The 18728-nt window shown below is 47.1% G+C and overlaps 2 protein-coding genes across 4 annotated transcripts in view; one reads left to right on the top strand and one right to left on the bottom strand.

Annotated features, from left to right (window-relative positions):
* The window catches only part of GPS1 (G protein pathway suppressor 1), a 90778-nt gene extending 76713 nt beyond the window's left edge, over positions 1-14065 (bottom strand). Inside the window, exon 1 of one of the 3 annotated variants that reach the window (XM_063961236.1) lies at positions 13943-14065. In XM_063961236.1, the coding sequence (XP_063817306.1) occupies positions 13943-13975 (33 nt within the window). In that variant the 5' untranslated portion in view covers positions 13976-14065. The remainder of the gene's footprint in view (positions 1-13942) is intronic. The other 2 variants (XM_063961235.1, XM_063961234.1) reach the window with 2 other exon arrangements.
* Positions 14066-14088: 23 nt separating this feature from the next.
* RFNG (RFNG O-fucosylpeptide 3-beta-N-acetylglucosaminyltransferase) overlaps positions 14089-18728 on the top strand; it is a 40642-nt gene continuing 36002 nt past the window's right edge. The window contains exons 1-4 of the mRNA XM_063961237.1: positions 14089-14263; positions 15681-16135; positions 17632-17680; positions 17898-18000. Of these exons, the coding sequence (XP_063817307.1) occupies positions 15734-16135; positions 17632-17680; positions 17898-18000 (554 nt within the window). The 5' untranslated portion in view covers positions 14089-14263; positions 15681-15733. The remainder of the gene's footprint in view (positions 14264-15680; positions 16136-17631; positions 17681-17897; positions 18001-18728) is intronic.

Genomic DNA, 18728 nt, shown 5'->3' with positions numbered 1-18728 from the left:
CGAAGAGTGTGTCTGTTTTTCTGATGGCACTGGTACGATCCACGTAGATCCTTAAAGCACAGACTACGTCCAACGATGCATCTCCCGCAGAAACGTCCGGCCCTTGGAAGGCCAGGACTATAATTTCTTTGTTAAGGTGGAATTTAGACACCACCTTAGGAAGATACCCAGATTTGATTCTGAGAACTGCTTTATCCGGATAAAAAAAAATCAGAAAAGGAGGGCGACATAATAATGCTCCTAAATCTGAAACTATTCTAGCTGAAGCAATAGCCAGTAGAAAGAGAACTTTAGCTGTCAACCATTTAAGATCCAATAATTTTGGTGGTTCAAATGGGACAACTTGAAGAGCCTTTAGGAGTAAACTTAAGTCCTAAGGCACTGTAGGAAGAACAAAGGGAGGTTGAATGTGCAGAATTCCCTAGAAAAAAAGTGTGCACATCCTGCAGGTTAGCAATTTTCATTTGAAACCATACAGTCAATGCTGACACCTGCACTCTCAAGGAAGCCACCCGTAGACCTTTGTCCATTCCTGCCTGAAGGAACGCTAAGACTCTGGAAACTCTGAAAGACCTAGGGTCAAATTTCCAGTCACTGCATCACTGAATATAGGCTTGCCATATTCGGTGATAAATGCGAGCTGAAGATTGTTTCCTTGCTCTGAGCATTGTTTGAATCACCTGTTCTGAGAATCCTCTTGCTTTCAGGTTGGAAGTCTCAAGAGCCATGTCGTCAAAGACAGTCAATGCAGGTGCCTGTGATAGCAAGGACCCGGCAACAGTAGATCTGGACGTTGAGGGAGTAGGAATGGAACATCCATCGACAGCTTCTGCAGATCTGTGTACCAATGTTTTCTGGGCCAAGCCGGAGCTATTAGTATCACGGCACCCCTTCCTTGTTTTGCCTTTCGCATCACCCTGGGTAACAGGGCGATTGGTGGAAACACATAGGCCAGACAAAAGTCCCATCTCACTGACAGGGCATCCACAAAGATCGCTTTGGGATCCTTTGTTCTTGACCCGTATGCGGGAACATTGTTGTTCTGACGGGATGCCATGAGATCTCTCTCTGGTAACGCCCAATTGTCTACAAGAAGACCTTGGGGTGTAAAGCCCATTCGTTTGCATGAATGGCGTGTCGACTGAGAAAATCCGCTTCCCAGTTTAGAACTCCCGGAAAGAACACTGCGGACAAGGCTGGATGATGAAGTCGTGCCCACTTTAACGTGTGACTTACCTCCTTCATTGCGTTTTGGCTGAGAGTTCCTCCCTGATGGTTGAGGTTCGTGGTCAGAATTTCCCAATCTGATATCCAAAAGGGTCTCCCTTTGTCCAGATGGGATGTCTGTAGCCACCAGCCTAATGACCTCCTTACTTCCAAAGGAAGGACCATAGTCTGCGTTTTTATTGTCAGATGAAGACCATTCCATTTGGAAAGGATCAGATGTTGCAGAGGCCTCGAGTGGAACCGAGCATACTCCACCATGTCGATTGTCAACACCAGCAACCCCATCACACGTATTGCTGCGTGAATGGATACCCTTTGACTGTGTAGCAGATTGTCACAACTGAGGGCCTGAGCTGACGGGAGGCAGCCTCAGTTGTAGGGGCTGAGATGTACCGGAACCTGGGAGGTTGTATCAGACCCCTGGACATGTAAGTAACATGAATAATAACTGCCCGAAGGCGTGACCACGACAACTTGGATAAAAGTCAATGATGTTTATTATGACAACTCCGCAACACAGCAGCAGTAAAAGAAAACGTAAAAGTCAGCAAAGAATAAATACAGTTCCTGGGTACTACAGGATGGCAGGAGCCACAGGGCACTGGTAGTGTGAGATAGTTCTTATGATCTTCTAGATGGAAAGTCCTTACCAGGCCCGACTGTAGTAATGGAGATAACCCAGGATTGTGCCAGCTGGTGTTCCAGGAAAAGCTGGGTTGCTGAAGATAAAACAGCTGCTGTGGATACTGGCTGGAACCAGACTGTTGTTAGCACGGAGTGGATACTGGCTGGAACCAGTTAAATAATAAATGAACTTGGGAGCGATGAAATATGAACTGAAATGTAGAACTTGAGAGCGGAGAAATAATAATACCGGTGGAGAGTGGTAAAGTGTAGAAAGGACACCGGCCCTTTAAGGGAAGCTGTACTCTGCTGGAAGCTGAGCTGGAAGCAGGTAATGTTGTAGCTGGAAACAGATGAATCCACAATGGATTGGAGAGTCAGGCTACACCGCAGGTGGAATGCTGGTGCGGGTCTCTATGGTGGAAGTCTTGAGACAGGAGCTGGAACCTGGAAGACAATCACAGGAGAGAGACAAACAGGAACTAGGTTTGACAACCAAAGCACTGACGCCTTCCTTGCTCAGGCACAGTGTATTTATACCTGCAGCAAGGAAGGGATTGGCTAGGCAATTATGCAGATTATCAATACTGAGAACAGATTGGTGGAAATGATCAGCTGACAGAATCCAAGATGGCTGCGCCCATGCAGACACTTGGAGGGAAGTTTGGTTTGTAATCCATGTGGTAATGAAAACCGTAATGGCGGCGCCGGCCACCGGAGACGCCAGGCTGACAGATGCACATCCAACCACGCGGACACAGCGGAGGCCGCGGCTGACGTAATCGCCACTCAGACACTCTGCATGCAGAAGTTCAGGGACGGCGGCGGAGGCCGCGGGAGACGCCATGCCAGGTGTAATATGGCGTTTACTGTGACAGCGTCCCAGAGTGACAGGAGAGGATACAGGAATGTACACATCAGGATAACAGATGGGATCCGGTCCTGGAGCGCTGAGCCAGCCTTAGGAGGCATCTGATGGGTAAGAAATGGCGTCCAGATACCCGGATCGTGACAGCACCCCCCCCTTTAGGAGTGGCCCCAGGACACTTCTTTGGCTTTTGAGGAAACTTGGAATGGAATCTCCGGACCAAGGCAGGAGCATGGACATCAGAAGCATTGGTCCATGAACGTTCCTCAGGACCATAACCCTTCCAGTCAATAAGATATTGTAGTTGACCGTAACGGTGACGTGAGTCCAGGATCTTGGCCACTTCATACTCAACGCCTCGTTGAGTTTGGACTTTCGGAGTTGGAGGAAGTGAGGAATGAAACCGATTCAAGATCAGCGGTTTCAACAGGGAAACATGGAATGTCCTGGGTATTTTTAAGAAGGGAGGCAACTGGAGTCTGTAAGCAACAGGATTGATGACTTGTTCAATCTTGAAAGGACCGATATAGCGAGGTGCAAACTTCATACTGGGAACTCTTAACCTCAAATTCTTCGTGGATAACCATACCCGATCACCCACCTTGAGAGCAGGAACTGCTCGACGCTTCTTATCCGCAAACTTCTTGTACCTGAACGATGCCTTGAGCAGAGCTGATCGTACGCTCTTCCAGATATTGGCAAACTGATGCAAGGTGATATCCACTGCGGGAACAGAAGTTGCTGGAAGCGGTTGGAACTCAGGGACTTTAGGGTGGAATCCAAAGTTAGTGAAGAATGGTGTTGAAGCAGATGAAGAATGATACTGGTTGTTATGACAGAACTCGGCCCAGGGAAGTAATTGAACCCAGTCATCTTGAGAGGAGGACACATAGATGCGGAGGAAGGCCTCCAAGTCCTGATTCACCCTCTCGGTTTGACCATTGGTCTGAGGATGGTAAGCCGTGGAAAACTTTAGCTTGACTTGGAGGACTTGACATAAACTTCGCCAGAATTTGGCTGTGAATTGAACTCCTCGATCTGAGATAATTTCTTCAGGAAGACCGTGGAGTCGGAAGATCTCTTGTATGAATACTTGAGCCAACTTGGAAGCTGACGGAAGACCGGTGAGAGGAATGAAGTGTGCCATCTTGGTGAACCGGTCAACTACCACCCAGATGGTATTGAACTTGTTGCACATGGGTAAGTCTGTAATGAAATCCATCGACAAGTGGGTCCATGGTCGACGGGGAACGGATAGTGGAACCAGTTGCCCCGCAGGCGACTGGCGGGATACTTTATGTTGGGCACACTTTGGGCAAGATGCAATAAACTCCAAGACGTCCTTTTTCAGAGTTGGCCACCAATAGGACCTAGAGATAAACTCCAGGGTTTTTTGGATACCTGTATGTCCGGCAAAACAGGAAGCATGGGCCCAATGCATGAGCTTCTTCCTTAGCATCGGCTTCACAAAACTTTTCCCTGATGGGGGCGTAGAGTCCATCCCTACCGTGGAGAATGCCAACGGATTTATAATAGGATGCTTGTCTGAAGACTCTGACTCATTTTCTTGCTCCCATGAGCGGGAAAGGGCATCGGCCTTGCGATTCTGAGAGCCCGGACAGAACTGGAGTTTAAAGTCGAACCTGGAAAAGAAAAGTGCCCATCTGGCCTGACGAGGGTTGAGACATTGTGCGCCCTTCAGGTATAAAAGGTTCTTGTGGTCTGTAAGTATGGTGATTGAATGAGAAGCTCCCTCCAACAGATACCTCCACTCTTCTAGAGCGAGCTTGATGGCTAGCAACTCCTGGTCGCAAATGGCATAGTTGCGCTCAGCTGGGGAGAACTTCCGGGAGAAGAAACTGCAAGGGTGTAAATGGCCATCTTTAGCCCTCTGAGATAACACCGCTCCTACTCCAACGGAGGAGGCATCCACCTCTAAGATGAAAGGAGAGTCGATGTCAGGCTGTTTCAGAACAGGCGCAGAGATGAACCTTTGTTTTAAAAGATGAAATGCTTGCATGGCTTCTTCAGACCACTTGGACGGGTTAGCACCCTTCTTAGTGAAAGCAGTAATAGGCGCCACAATGGTGGAAAAGTCTCGTATAAACTTTCGGTAATAGTTGGCGAACCCTAAGAACCTCTGGACCCCTTTGAGGGTTAAGGGTACCGGCCAATTTTGGATTGCTTGTAGTTTCTCAGGATCCATCTCTAGTCCGGAACCGGACACAATGTACCCTAGAAACGGAATGGACTTGACTTCAAAGACGCATTTTTCTAATTTGCAATAGAGATGATTGACACGGAGACGGGACAGAACCTCTTTAACCCAAAAACGATGTTCCTCTAAATCGTTGGCAAAAATGAGGATATCGTCTAGATAGACCACGACATGACGGTATAGAATGTCTCTGAAGATCTCATTGACAAAATGCTGGAAGACAGCTGGAGCATTGCTCAATCCGAAGGGCATGACGAGGTACTCATAATGTCCGTCACGGGTGTTAAAGGCGGTCTTCCACTCGTCACCCTCACGGATCCGGATGAGATTGTATGCACCTCGCAAGTCCAGCTTTGTAAAGATGGTAGCTCCGCTAACTCTGTCAAAGAGCTCAGTAATCAGGGGTAAAGGATAACGGTTCTTGATGGTAATGTCGTTCAAACCTCTGTAGTCGATGCACGGCCGCAGACCACCATCTTTCTTTTTTACAAAAAAGAAGCCTGCGCCGGCTGGAGAAGAAGAAGGTCGAATGAACCCCTTTGCTAGGTTCTCTTTAATATATTCCTCCATAGAATGCGTCTCAGGCAGAGACAACGGATAAGTTCGGCCTCGAGGTGGAACCTTCCCTGGAACGAGATCAATCGGACAGTCCCATTCTCTATGAGGAGGAAGGATATCAGCAGAAGCTTTACTGAACACATCCGTGAAATCTTGATATGGAGGAGGTGGAACATCAGACGACCTGGGGGAGAAAGAACAGACAGGCAATACTTTAAACAAACATGTCTCAGCACAGGAGGAACCCCATGCCAGGATTTGCGTAGTCGTCCAATCAATTGTAGGATTGTGAAGACGGAGCCATGGAAGGCCCAGGACCACAGGATGTGTGGCTCTTGGAATCACTAAAAAAGAAATAAGTTCGGAATGAAGAACTCCCACTCTCAGACGAACTGGTAGAGTCCTTAAAGAAATAACTGCATCAAAAATTTTGCTGCCATCCACGGCAGTTAAAGAAATGGACGAAGGAAGTCTCTCGGTGGGTAGGGACCACCGTTTAACATAGGCTTCGGTAATAAAGTTCCCAGCTGCTCCGGAATCAAGGAGGGCAATGACGTTCCGATAACGTTGAGCAACTTGAAGCGAGACTGGGAGATTACAATCTTGAGGAGATGGAGAGGAGATCATTACTCCTAGCCGGCCCTCTCCTTGGCGAGCTAGGATTTGGAGTTTCCCGGACGTTTGGGACAGGCATTAATGGTGTGAGACGGAGCTGCACAATAGAGACAGAGAAACTCGGAGAGACGTCTTCGGCGCTCAGCAGGAGTTAAACGGGAACGGCCAAGTTGCATGGGCTCATCTTTAGATGGTGACAGTTGACGAGGAGGAGGAGCAGAAGATTTTGGAGCAGATGATCTTCCACGCTCAGTTGCTCTCTCTCTGAAACGTAAATCAACTTTCGTGCAGAGTGAGATTAGCTCATCTAACTTAGAAGGTAAGTCTCTGGTAGCTAACTCATCTTTAATACGCTCAGATAAGCCATGCCAGAATGCAGCATACAGGGCCTCGTCGTTCCATGCCAGTTCGGATGCCAGGATCTGGAACTGTATCAGATATTGTCCTACAGTACGTGACCCCTGGCGTAAACGGAGAATCTCGGATGAAGCTGAGGTTACCCGGCCTGGCTCGTCGAAGATGCGCCTGAATGTTGACACGAAGGCAGTGTAGGAAGATAGCAGGGTGTCGGACCTCTCCCATAACGGTGATGCCCAATCAAGGGCTGAGCCACTGAGAAGAGAAATAATGTAGGCAATTTTTGTACGGTCACTGGGAAAATTGCCAGGTTGTAGCTCAAACTGAATCTCACACTGGTTGAGAAATCCCCTGCAGAATCTTGGAGATCCGTCAAATTTTGCTGGCGTTGGAAGATGAAGACGTGGAGCAGAAATGGGTAAGGTGGGTGGGGTTATAGCTGGAGTCACTGTGGTTGACGCACCAGACGCGCCTGATCCACGGAGAGTTGTCTGAATCCCATCCAGCCGAGTAGAGAGATCCTGGAGACAGCGGATGATGTGGCCCTGTGCAGCCTCCTGATGTTCTAGTCGGGCTGCCAGTTCTTGCATCGGCCTGGCCGCTTGATCCTGGTCTCCGGCTGGATTCATTAGGTCAGTGCTTACTGTCACAACTGAGGGCCTGAGCTGACGGGAGGCAGCCTCAGTTGTAGGGGCTGAGATGTACCGGAACCTGGGAGGTTGTATCAGACCCCTGGACATGTAAGTAACATGAATAATAACTGCCCGAAGGCGTGACCACGACAACTTGGATAAAAGTCAATGATGTTTATTATGACAACTCCGCAACACAGCAGCAGTAAAAGAAAACGTAAAAGTCAGCAAAGAATAAATACAGTTCCTGGGTACTACAGGATGGCAGGAGCCACAGGGCACTGGTAGTGTGAGATAGTTCTTATGATCTTCTAGATGGAAAGTCCTTACCAGGCCCGACTGTAGTAATGGAGATAACCCAGGATTGTGCCAGCTGGTGTTCCAGGAAAAGCTGGGTTGCTGAAGATAAAACAGCTGCTGTGGATACTGGCTGGAACCAGACTGTTGTTAGCACGGAGTGGATACTGGCTGGAACCAGTTAAATAATAAATGAACTTGGGAGCGATGAAATATGAACTGAAATGTAGAACTTGAGAGCGGAGAAATAATAATACCGGTGGAGAGTGGTAAAGTGTAGAAAGGACACCGGCCCTTTAAGGGAAGCTGTACTCTGCTGGAAGCTGAGCTGGAAGCAGGTAATGTTGTAACTGGAAACAGATGAATCCACAATGGATTGGAGAGTCAGGCTACACCGCAGGTGGAATGCTGGTGCGGGTCTCTATGGTGGAAGTCTTGAGACAGGAGCTGGAACCTGGAAGACAATCACAGGAGAGAGACAAACAGGAACTAGGTTTGACAACCAAAGCACTGACGCCTTCCTTGCTCAGGCACAGTGTATTTATACCTGCAGCAAGGAAGGGATTGGCTAGGCAATTATGCAGATTATCAATACTGAGAACAGATTGGTGGAAATGATCAGCTGACAGAATCCAAGATGGCTGCGCCCATGCAGACACTTGGAGGGAAGTTTGGTTTGTAATCCATGTGGTAATGAAAACAGTAATGGCGGCGCCGGCCACCGGAGACAGGAGGCGCCAGGCTGACAGATGCACATCCAACCACGCGGACACAGCGGAGGCCGCGGCTGACGTAATCGCCACTCAGACACTCTGCATGCAGAAGTTCAGGGACGGCGGCGGAGGCCGCGGGAGACGCCATGCCAGGTGTAATATGGCGTTTACTGTGACAGCGTCCCAGAGTGACAGGAGAGGATACAGGAATGTACACATCAGGATAACAGATGGGATCCGGTCCTGGAGCGCTGAGCCAGCCTTAGGAGGCATCTGATGGGTAAGAAATGGCGTCCAGATACCCGGATCGTGACAGCGATCCTGTAGCCTTGACTGAATTTTGGATATTTTGTTCAGAGGTAAAATTACTCTCTGAAGACCCAAATCCAACTCAGCTCACAAGTGAGTCATCCGTTGTGATGGAACCAGGGATAACTTTGCCCAATTTATGAGCCAACCGTGTCTCTGCAAACAAGCTATTGTCTGTTGCAGATGCCACTGAAGCAATTCCTGAGATTATGCCAGGATTAATAAATCGTCAAGGTATGATAAAATCCTTATCCCCTGCTGACGGAGATAAGATGCCATTACCACCATAATTTTGCTGAATACTCTGGAGCTGTGGCCAGTCCAAATGGTAGGGCCTGAAACTGAAAATGTTGCTGGAGGATAGCAAAACGGAGATAGCGCTGATGGGACAGTGCTATAGGAACATGTAGGTGAACATCCTGGATATCCAGGGATACCATAAATCCTCCAGCTCCATTTGCAAAATAATGGAACGTGAAGTCTCCATATGAAACTGAGGCACAAAAATGTACTTGTTCAGCACTTTGAGATTGAGTATGGGCCGGAATGACCCATTTGACTTCTGGACTAGAAACAGGTTGGAATAAAAACCTTGTCCTCGTTGCGCAGGAGGAACTAGAATTATCACTCCTGACTGAAGCAACTTCTGAACTGCCTCTTCAAAGCCCTGGCCTTCGTTTCCACGGAAGATGGGCTGGTACAAAAAAACCTGGGTGTTTCTTGAAAGCAAACGCATAACCATGAGATACCGCTTCTTGCTCCCAGGCATTTGTGGTGGACTGCTGCCAGATCTGTGCAAAATGAAGAAGTCTGCATCCCACCCTGGGGTCCCCCAGGTGGAGGCCCGCACCATCAGGCTGATGGCTTATATTCTGATTTGGAAGCCGGTCCTCTGGTAGCCCAATGCTTTTTAGTCTTATCAGACTTGTCAGATTGAGATTGTTTGCCATAACCCTTTCCTTGAGTCCAAAAAGTTGGAAATCTAGGTGTGTGTGTGTGTGTGTGTGTGTGTGTGTGTGTGTGTGTGTGTGTGTGTGTGTGTGTGTGTGTGTGTGTGTGTGTGTGTGTGTGTAAGGAAACATCACTTTCTTGGAGTCCGCTTCTGACTCCAAAATACTGGTTAATTCTTTACCGAAAAAGAATATCTCCAGTAAAAGGCAGACTCCAGAACCTTCTTGGATTCTGAGTCAGCTTTCCATGTACATAGCCAAACCGCTCTGCGAGCTGCTACTGCTGAGGCTGATGCCTGGGAGGCAAATGTATCCATATCCAAGGCTGCTTCTTCCATAAAAATAGCAGCCTGTTTGATATGTGCAATATGGGATTTTTGCTCTCTAGATGCCACTGAAAGATCATCCTCCAATGCATCAGCCCAGGCTGCCACTGCTTTTGCCAACCAGGCTAAAGCCATAGCTGGTCTTGGTTATTCAAGAGGCTTTGGTGAAAGCTAAAACAATTTGCACATAATCTATTTTGAACCAGATCCTGAGGTTAACCCAGCTTTGCAAGACAAACATATAAAATGAGCGTAGGTGCTGCTGTGGAGAGTGTATCCTCCTCACCCTTGCCTTTCTTAAGGGGGGTACTCACGGAGCGATATTCTAAGCAATCTGACTAGATTGCTTAGAATTTGAGCATTATCACTCCGTGTGTACCCCCTACATCGATAGCGATGCGCAGCCCCGCGCATCGCTAGATTGGCCTGCATGCAGGCCAATCTAGCGGGTCGCTCACTTCACCCGCTGGGTGAAATGAGCGGCCCCCCATCTCCCCCCGCACGCTCAGCACAGATCACGCTGTGCTGAGCGGCGAGAGAGATGTGTGCTGAACGGTTTGCTCAGCACACATCTCTCCTGCATCGGCCCGTCTATATGGGCCTTTAGACATAATAAATAAATCACACACCAGTACAGTATTTACTACACAATTTGTGACTGCAATCACTTTAAAATTTGTTAAAGTGACAGACAATCCGACCCTACCCTGCTTTGCACCAGTATTGAGGATCGGAATAAACAGAAAAACTGACAGAATTTATAGTAAAGTCAGCAATCACACTAGCAATCAGTCACAGGTTATACATTAGTATAATAAGCAATATGAGCACATAATCAACTACAGATACATTTCATGTATGTAGGAGAAACATATTACTGCATTACCTTATATAGGAGTTTTAACCATATTTCAGTCGCACAGTGAAAGAAACAGCAGCAATAGTTTACAGACTCATATGCATCAGGCACTTATCCAACTATTCGTACTCAAAGGTAGATAGAGACTTAGTGCTGTATCAACCGGCTCAGGAGAGTGGGATACAGGGGAGACTTCACCCTGCTTCCTTGATCAATCAATACATTCGTGAACGTTGAGTGGATCTAGACGCTTTTAGTGTACACAGCCACCCCGTGAACCTGCAGTGAACACTGACGCACCAGTCACACAGCCTCCTATGCTGCGACTGGGTCCTTTTAGATCAGGGATGGGGAACCTTCGGCCCTCCAGCTGTTGTTGAACTACACATACCAGCATGCCTTGTTACAGTTTTGCTATTTGGCCATGCAAAAACTGTTGCAAGGCATGCTGGGATGTGTAGTTCAACAACAGCTGGAGGGCCGAAGGTTCCCCATCCCTGTTTTAGATACACAGCGTCTCAGACAGAAGCGGGAACTCGGTTCATGGTGGGAAACTCAGAGGAAACGGGTCATGAACAGGGGGGCGACCAAGGGAGCATCTTACTCCCCACTGCTGACATCAACCCCAGGGATTGCGGCCTCATACTACCCCTGGAGCCTATGATCCGTGAGGCCTAGCGCTGGTGCACCCGAGGTGGCAGCCGCGTCAGCGAATGTTCGGCAGTCTCCATCCCGAAACAGTGCGGCTGTGTCTCGCGTTTCCCTTACTAAGCGGAACCGATGCCTTACCTTCTCCCCGTGCTCCAGCCACAGCCTGGTAACGTTTGCTGGACTTGCTAGTACATCCTACACAGACGGCCGTCGAAACAGCACTGTACACGTGGGTAAGCGTTGTCGCGACCCGGCCGGGTGTTGTTGGAGCGACTCTTTCTAAGGTACGTATAAGACGCTTTTTAGAAAGATCGCTCCAAAAAAACTAGTAAGACTATAAAAATAAAATAAAAAAGCTTATGGCTGCTAAAAACCAGCAGCCCATTGACCATGATCCGGCTCCTGCCGCACCAAACAAACAACTGATTTTCCTGAGCCAGAAGGCGGGGATATAGGGATAGGCCCGTTGCATTCTGGGAGGCCGAAAGCTTTGACTGTTTGGTACCAATCTGCTGTCGCTCCCTCAGATCCCAATGTTATCCCGTGGATAACCTGTGGACCCTGCAGGAGAAAAAAAGAAAAATAGAGGAAGAAACACAAGTGGCCTGAGGTATTCGCCTAGATCACAGATTCGGAAACTCGGTCCTCAGTACCCCAAACAGTTCATGTTTTCCATGTCTCCTCACAGAAGCGCAAGTAAAATAATGAGCACCACCTGTGGATGTTTTAAAATGTGCCAGTGAGTAATGAATACACCTGTGCTCCTGCTAGGTGACCTGCAAAACATGAACTATTTGGTTTTTGAGGACCAAGTTTGAGAACCACTGGCCTAGATGTACTTAATATACTGTTATATATGTCAGCAATCGTAGGTTGAAGAAATCAGTTACTTCTAGGACAATTACTAGACCCATTTGCATTGCTGACAACACAGAACAAACAAAAGCATTTACCAGCTACTGTAACTACACTGGCTCCAAGACATACCATCATTGAGCTAATGGAAATATATAGTGGGTGGTTAAGAACTCACTTAGGGGTCTATGTATTAAGCCTTGGAGAGAGATAAAGCGGTCTGAAAGGTGCCAGGGGAAAGATACTGGGTCAAGCGACCCGGTATTTCAACCCTGGTAGCGAGCAGGGTTGAACTTGTGTTCAACTCGGCTTGCTGTGCGGTGTGAATGGGAGCCGGGTCGACGCAACCCGTTTCACGTTCACTGTGTTTGGACGGGTGACATTTGGAGATCATGTGATCTCCAAGCGCCACCACTGACGTCACCAACCCAGCAATATGCCGGGTTGCAGACAGCGTCGGCGGGGCGCACCCTGGGAGCTCACAGAGTGCAACCCGCCTCAGGCTGATTGGCTGGTACTTTATCTCCATCCACTTTATCTCCCTCCAAGGCTTACTACATAGACCCCTTAATCCAATCTGAACTTCCTCCTATATTGTTTTACTATTCCTTGCATTACCTGATATGCCATGACATCACCTAATGATACTGACAGATTTACAAAACAATCTAAAAACAGATCTTTAATAAAGTAACTATGTACTGCTAGAAAGATAAGCTTAAAACAAACCTGAAAGGAACTTTAAGCACTTTGCATAATAATTAAAATCATATCAAATATATGCATAAAAATCATAAAAACAGTATTTGCATAAGATTAAAATATATGTTGTCATGTATAAAACGGCCACTAATTTCATTCACAAATATATTAATAGAACTTTTATACCTAGCAAGTTATATTTTACATTTAATGGTCCCTTTAAAAATGTGATTATAATTCAACAACTTTTAACTCCTGACTAATAAATGACAAATATGTGTAAACTACTGTAATTACAATATGCATAAAAGTTCTGAAGTCATTTCAGGATTCGTAAGGAAAACCTGTGTAGTACAAGGGATAACACATTCCCATGCCATAATCTGCCTAGGCATTAAACATCCCCAGATAGGTAGTCTAATATCCTACAGAAGGTGGCCTGTGAGCAACACCTGTCTATAGCAAGTAACAACTTATGCTGAAAAGCATAAATATAGAATCCCCTCAGATATGTCCATGACATTTATCAACAAATGTAGTGTAAAATAATAATATACTGTACCCTTACAGGGTACATGGTGCAGTGGTGATTTAATCATCCCTTGCCTAAAGGCAAGAAAACCTGATTCTGTATTTGTACCTATGAGACATCTGCAATAGGAATCACTCATCAACACTACTGCTGCTGTATAATAATAATAATAATAATAATAATAATAATAATATTATTATTATTATTATTATAGAGGTGCTGCCTGCAGCAGCCGGATATGAACCTTCATGTTACAAACTCCACTAAATAAATAAAGCGAAGCCGATCAGAATCCAGTTATAACAGACAATACAGAAAGGTGCATGTGCCGCTCTTTGCATGGACTGGCATCTTAGCACCTACTTCAGGGCTGTCACCTTCTAATGACTTCCGTTTAATGCTCTGTACACACCCTCCCAACTGTAACAGGCAGAACTGCATGGTATGATGCAGACAGAGGATGCCAGTGACACAGTGCTGCAGCTGTCAGTGAGAGATTAGGGTGTAACTAGGTGTGTGTGGCCAGCTACGGCATATACAGGGCGGCATGGTGACTGTGGACACTAGGGAGGGCGACTGCTTCTCAGGCAGTGTCAGTAGCTGGGTACACCCGGGTCACACAATCCGCGGGTAACGGTCAGGCTCTGACCTGCAGGTTGAACACTTGTACCGGGAGCGGCATCCTTCCCTTCCCCCTCGTTCTCCGTTGCTGCGGCCCCAACCATCAAATCACTTCCGGATTACGCGCGTTGCATTTCCGGCGTAGCCCGGCGCACGCCGTGACGTTGGTGAGGTCTTTGTGATGACGCAGAAGCGGTAATGCTGGTCACATGATGCGTTAAGTGTCGTCATACCGACGCACACATATGACGTCAGCCTGCTGCCAGTGCTACCTAAATGACTTTATTCTGCTGAAACGGAGATGTGAGCGGTCAGTGTCCGCACTGTGGCTGGCGCTCTGCACATAAAGGTATGGGAATGGGATCAGGGTGTATTGGATTTGTGTGACGACAGCTGCAGAGACGAGTTTGTTAACTGTGATCTGTACCCAAGACTGAACTCGGCATAGGGGACATGGTCATGATGCCTGGGGTGGTGTAAATGGGGCACCTTGGCAGATGTATATAACATACTGCCCTGGTGACAGCATGGAGCGTGGTGTTTTATTGCTGCAGTGGGGACAGCAAGCACAGCGAGCGTGGTGTCTTACTCTTACTGCTTGAGGTGGAAACAGCGAGGGTAGTGTCTTATTGCTGAGGCGGGGACAGGGAGCGTGGTGTCTTATTGCTGAGGCGGGGACAGGGAGTGTGGTGTCTTATTGCTGAGGCAGGGACAGGGAGCGTGGTGTCTTATTGCTGAGGCGGGGACAGGGAGCGTGGTGTCTTATTGCTGAGGCGGGGACAGGGAGCGTGGTGTCTTATTGCTGAGGCGGGGACAGGGAGCGTGGTGTCTTATTGCTGAGGCGGGGGCAGGGAGCGTGGTGTCTTATTGCGGGGACAGGGAGCGGGGTGTCTTATTGCTGAGGCGGGGACAGGGAGCGGGGTGTCTTATTGCTGAGGCGGGGACAGGGAGCGGGGTGTCTTATTGCTGAGGCGGGGACAGGGAGCGGGGTGTCTTATTGCTGAGGCGGGGACAGGGAGCGGGGTGTCTTATTGCTGAGGCGGGGACAGGGAGCGGGGTGTCTTATTGCTGAGGCGGGGATAGGGAGCGGGGTGTCTTATTGTTGAGGTGGGGACGCGGAGCGGGTTGTCTAACTGCCACGGGGACAGGGAGCATGGTTTGTTATTGCTGAGGCGGGGACAGCGAGCGGGTTGTCTTATTTCTGAGGTGGGAACAGGGAGCGGGGTGTCTTATTGCTGAGACAGGGATAGCGAGTGGGGTGTCTTACTGCCACGGGGACAAGGAGCATGGTTTGTTGCTGCTGAGGCAGGGAGAGCAAGCGGGGTGTCTTATTGCTGAGGCGGGGACAGGGAGCGGGGTGTTTTATTGCAGCAGTGAGTCTTTGGGCCAGACTCAGAATTAGGCAATGAGCAAAAATTAGCTATTTAAACCATAACGCAGTGCAAGGGGTGCAAATGCATTTATTGATTTGCTTGCAGGGAAAATATTGTCTGCTTTTGCATATAGCAAATTAATACTGAGCAGCTTTGTTTTTATACTGAAATTTAAAATGAAGCTAGGACATGCCCCTCTCAATCATAAAATCTCTGTACATTTTAAATCTGCCCCACCTGCAGTGCAACATGGGCTGGCCAAAGTGCAAATTGCTTATGTTTTTGCTCTTAAGCTTAACTCTGCATCAGGCCATTTTTGTTTTGTAAGTAAATGCTGCAGAAAAAATGCATGTGGGGAATGGACACTCATCACTTATCCGACTTCTCCATCAGTGTCTGCAATGCCGGAGCTGACTGACCTGAGCCCATCTCCAGAGGGCTGAAGGATGAAGATCTCCTGCATGGGACTGACCAAGATTTTTTTCCTGCTGTCTGTGTCAGTCTGTGTTGTTGTCTTCATACTCCTTCCTTGGGGCCAGTATGGGTTACCAAGACCTCACCCAGCACCAGCATGTAACCTAACCCGTGCCAGCAGCTACCGTGAGCCTCACTGGGGAAAAACCCGCAATCTTGAGCAACGGCACAATCAAAGTGACCATTTTCGAGAATGGGAGAGCTACAGTGTGGAAGCAGGATCCCTTCAAGACCATGGGCAAAGAGACAGCCTTCATGTAAAGCAACCTCTTCAGATTGAAGATTTATTTATTGCAGTAAAAACCACAAAGAAATACCATAAGAGCCGCCTTGATGTACTTCTGCAAACCTGGATCTCCCAAGCGAAGGAGCAGGTGAGAAATGGATGCATTATACAGCATTGGAAAGGACAGATTTTATTCTTTGATCAAACTATCTGTCCCATACTGTTTACCCCATCTGTGTCACCCCTGTCTGTCTGCCCCTCCCCTTTTTATGTAAGCTCTCACTAGCAGGGGCCTGTTCCCTTACTTAGACTATCATCTACTTTATACTCCCTACAACGGCACTGTTTCTGCCTCCCTGATGCTTATTTCAGAGTCATGACTGCTGATGCAGCAATGTTTCTCTACCATGGATCTGTCCTGCATTGTCTTGTACTGTAAGTTGCTGTTTTCTTGTTTTGTTCATTTATTTATGCACTTTTTTAAACTCTGAGGAACCCATGTGGTGCCATATAAATAAATGGTGACAATAATGAGGGCTGATCAAAACGCTACTAGTCTTACTACATTGTGTATTGTTCCATCATACTCTGTGTCCTATAACAAAAGCACCCACAGCAAATTACACTGTAGGCACCTGGGGTAGGTCATAAACTGGGTGGTCTTTAGGTTGCCGACTGTCGGGATCCCGGTGCACAGTATACCGGCGCCGGAATCCTGACAGCCGGCAAACCGACACTGTTTCTCCCCCATGGGGGTCTACGACCCCCCTGGAGTGAGAATACGCGCGCCACCGCGCCCTCAGCGAGCCCGCAAGGGGCTCGTTTGCGCTCGCCGTGCTGTCGGTATGCCGGCGGTCGGGCTTCCGGCACCGGTATGCTGGTCGCCGGGAGCCCGGCCGCCGGCATACCATACTACACCCTCATAAACTAAATGACTTTGATAGAAGGGTGTCACTGGAAACATGGAAACAGCGGTTGGTTGGTGAGTTGTGGTGTGGTTGGTTTTTTTTTTTTTGACGGAAAGTGATACTGATACTAAACCAGCTTTTCCAACCAGTGGCTCTCCAGCTGTTGTGAAGCTACAAGTCCCAGCATGCCCTGCCACAGTTTTGCTATTAAGCAATGTTAAAACTGTGGAAGGACATGCTGGGATATATAGGGGCAGATTTATTAACCTGGAGAAGGCATAAGGAAGTGATAAACCAGTGATATCTGCAAGGTGATAAAGGCACCAGCCAATCAGATCCTAACTGTTCATTTACATATTGGAGCTGATTGGCTGTTGCCTTTATCACCTTACTCATATCACTGGTTTATCACTTCCTTATGCCTTCTCCAGGTTAATACATCTGCCCCATAGTTTCATAACAGCTGGAGAGCCACAGGTTGGCCAGGCCTGTACTAAACTGTGTAGCATCAGCTTTGTCCTGACAGTTGATGTAACATCACCTAAGAGAAACGTGTTGTGTTGTAGTAACACATTTATCCTTTTTGGTTTTTAATTGTTTGCGAGTAGATTACTGATTTAGTTTAAAATGAGTGCAAAGCCAGATAAATGATTAATGCAGAAATGTCTCCATAATAAATCTTGTACAAATTTTGACTGTTATATTTTTAATAAAAATCTTCTTGTGTTTTGAACAGACTTTCATATTCACGGATTGGGAAGACCAAGAACTGCGTCAGAAAATAGGTGAGTTATAGAATAAAAAGGTCTTCCCCCACCCCCGCCCAGGTCAAGTTTTTCAAATCCTGGATAGTAGGCTTATTGGAAAATCAAAACATAGTTTATCAAAGCGTCATATTAACTGTATAAACATTTTCACTATAAAATTATAAGCATTATTATTATTATTGAATGTTAGATATTTTAAGACTTTTTTTTTTTTCTTTTTTTTTCTTCTTTGCAGGAAATCACATGGTGAACACCAACTGCTCTGCAGTACACACCCGCCAAGCTCTGTGCTGTAAAATGGCTGTGGAATATGACAAGTTTGTCATGTCTGCCAAAAAGTGAGAATCCCTCAGTTTTTTTTGTGTTGGGCCCAATGTATAGGTTGAAAGACAACATGCTTGTTTGCTTCCTTTGTCCGTGTGTGATGTACTATCCTTGTACAAATCTTAAATTTAATTTACATTTAAAATGTGGGATTTTATTTTCTCCTGTTTAGTCTGAATGATTCCTCGTTGCACCTAAGGTAAGACAACTAGAAATAACAGTGAGGAAGAAACCCTCAAGCCAGTACTGATTACCAAACAATCAACTGAGAGAGTAAGACAGCCATGGTCAAAAGTTTTGAGAATGACACAAATATTAATTTATTTTTTGGCCACTAGGGGGCACAGGAGAAGCTCAATGCTGGGTATAGGCTGGGTTGGGAGCAGGCTGGCACCAAAATGGTTACTTAAAACTACCCAGCAGGCCTTGCCTCCCTTGTCCTCTGGGCCCGCCAGTTTTTTGGGGGCTTTTTTGCTGCCAAGGCAGGAGCATGGCACCTTTCAACTAGGAGCTGTTTTTAACAGCTAGGTTACTTTTTTTTTTTTTTTTTTTTTTTTTTTTCCTTCTTCTCTTCTTCTTCTTCTTCTTCTTCTTCTTCTTCTTCTTCTTCTTCTTCTTCTTCTTCTTCTTCTTCTTCTTCTTCTTCTTCTTCTTCTTCTTCTTCTTCTTCTTCTTCTTCTTCTTCTTCTTCTTCTTCTTCTTCTTCTTCTTCTTCTTCTTCTTCTTCTTCTTCTTTCTTCTT

Source organism: Pseudophryne corroboree, chromosome 3 (genome assembly GCF_028390025.1).
Source record: "Pseudophryne corroboree isolate aPseCor3 chromosome 3, aPseCor3.hap2, whole genome shotgun sequence".
NCBI classification, from domain to species: domain Eukaryota; kingdom Metazoa; phylum Chordata; class Amphibia; order Anura; family Myobatrachidae; genus Pseudophryne; species Pseudophryne corroboree.
This window is presented reverse-complemented; position numbering and strand designations above follow the sequence as displayed.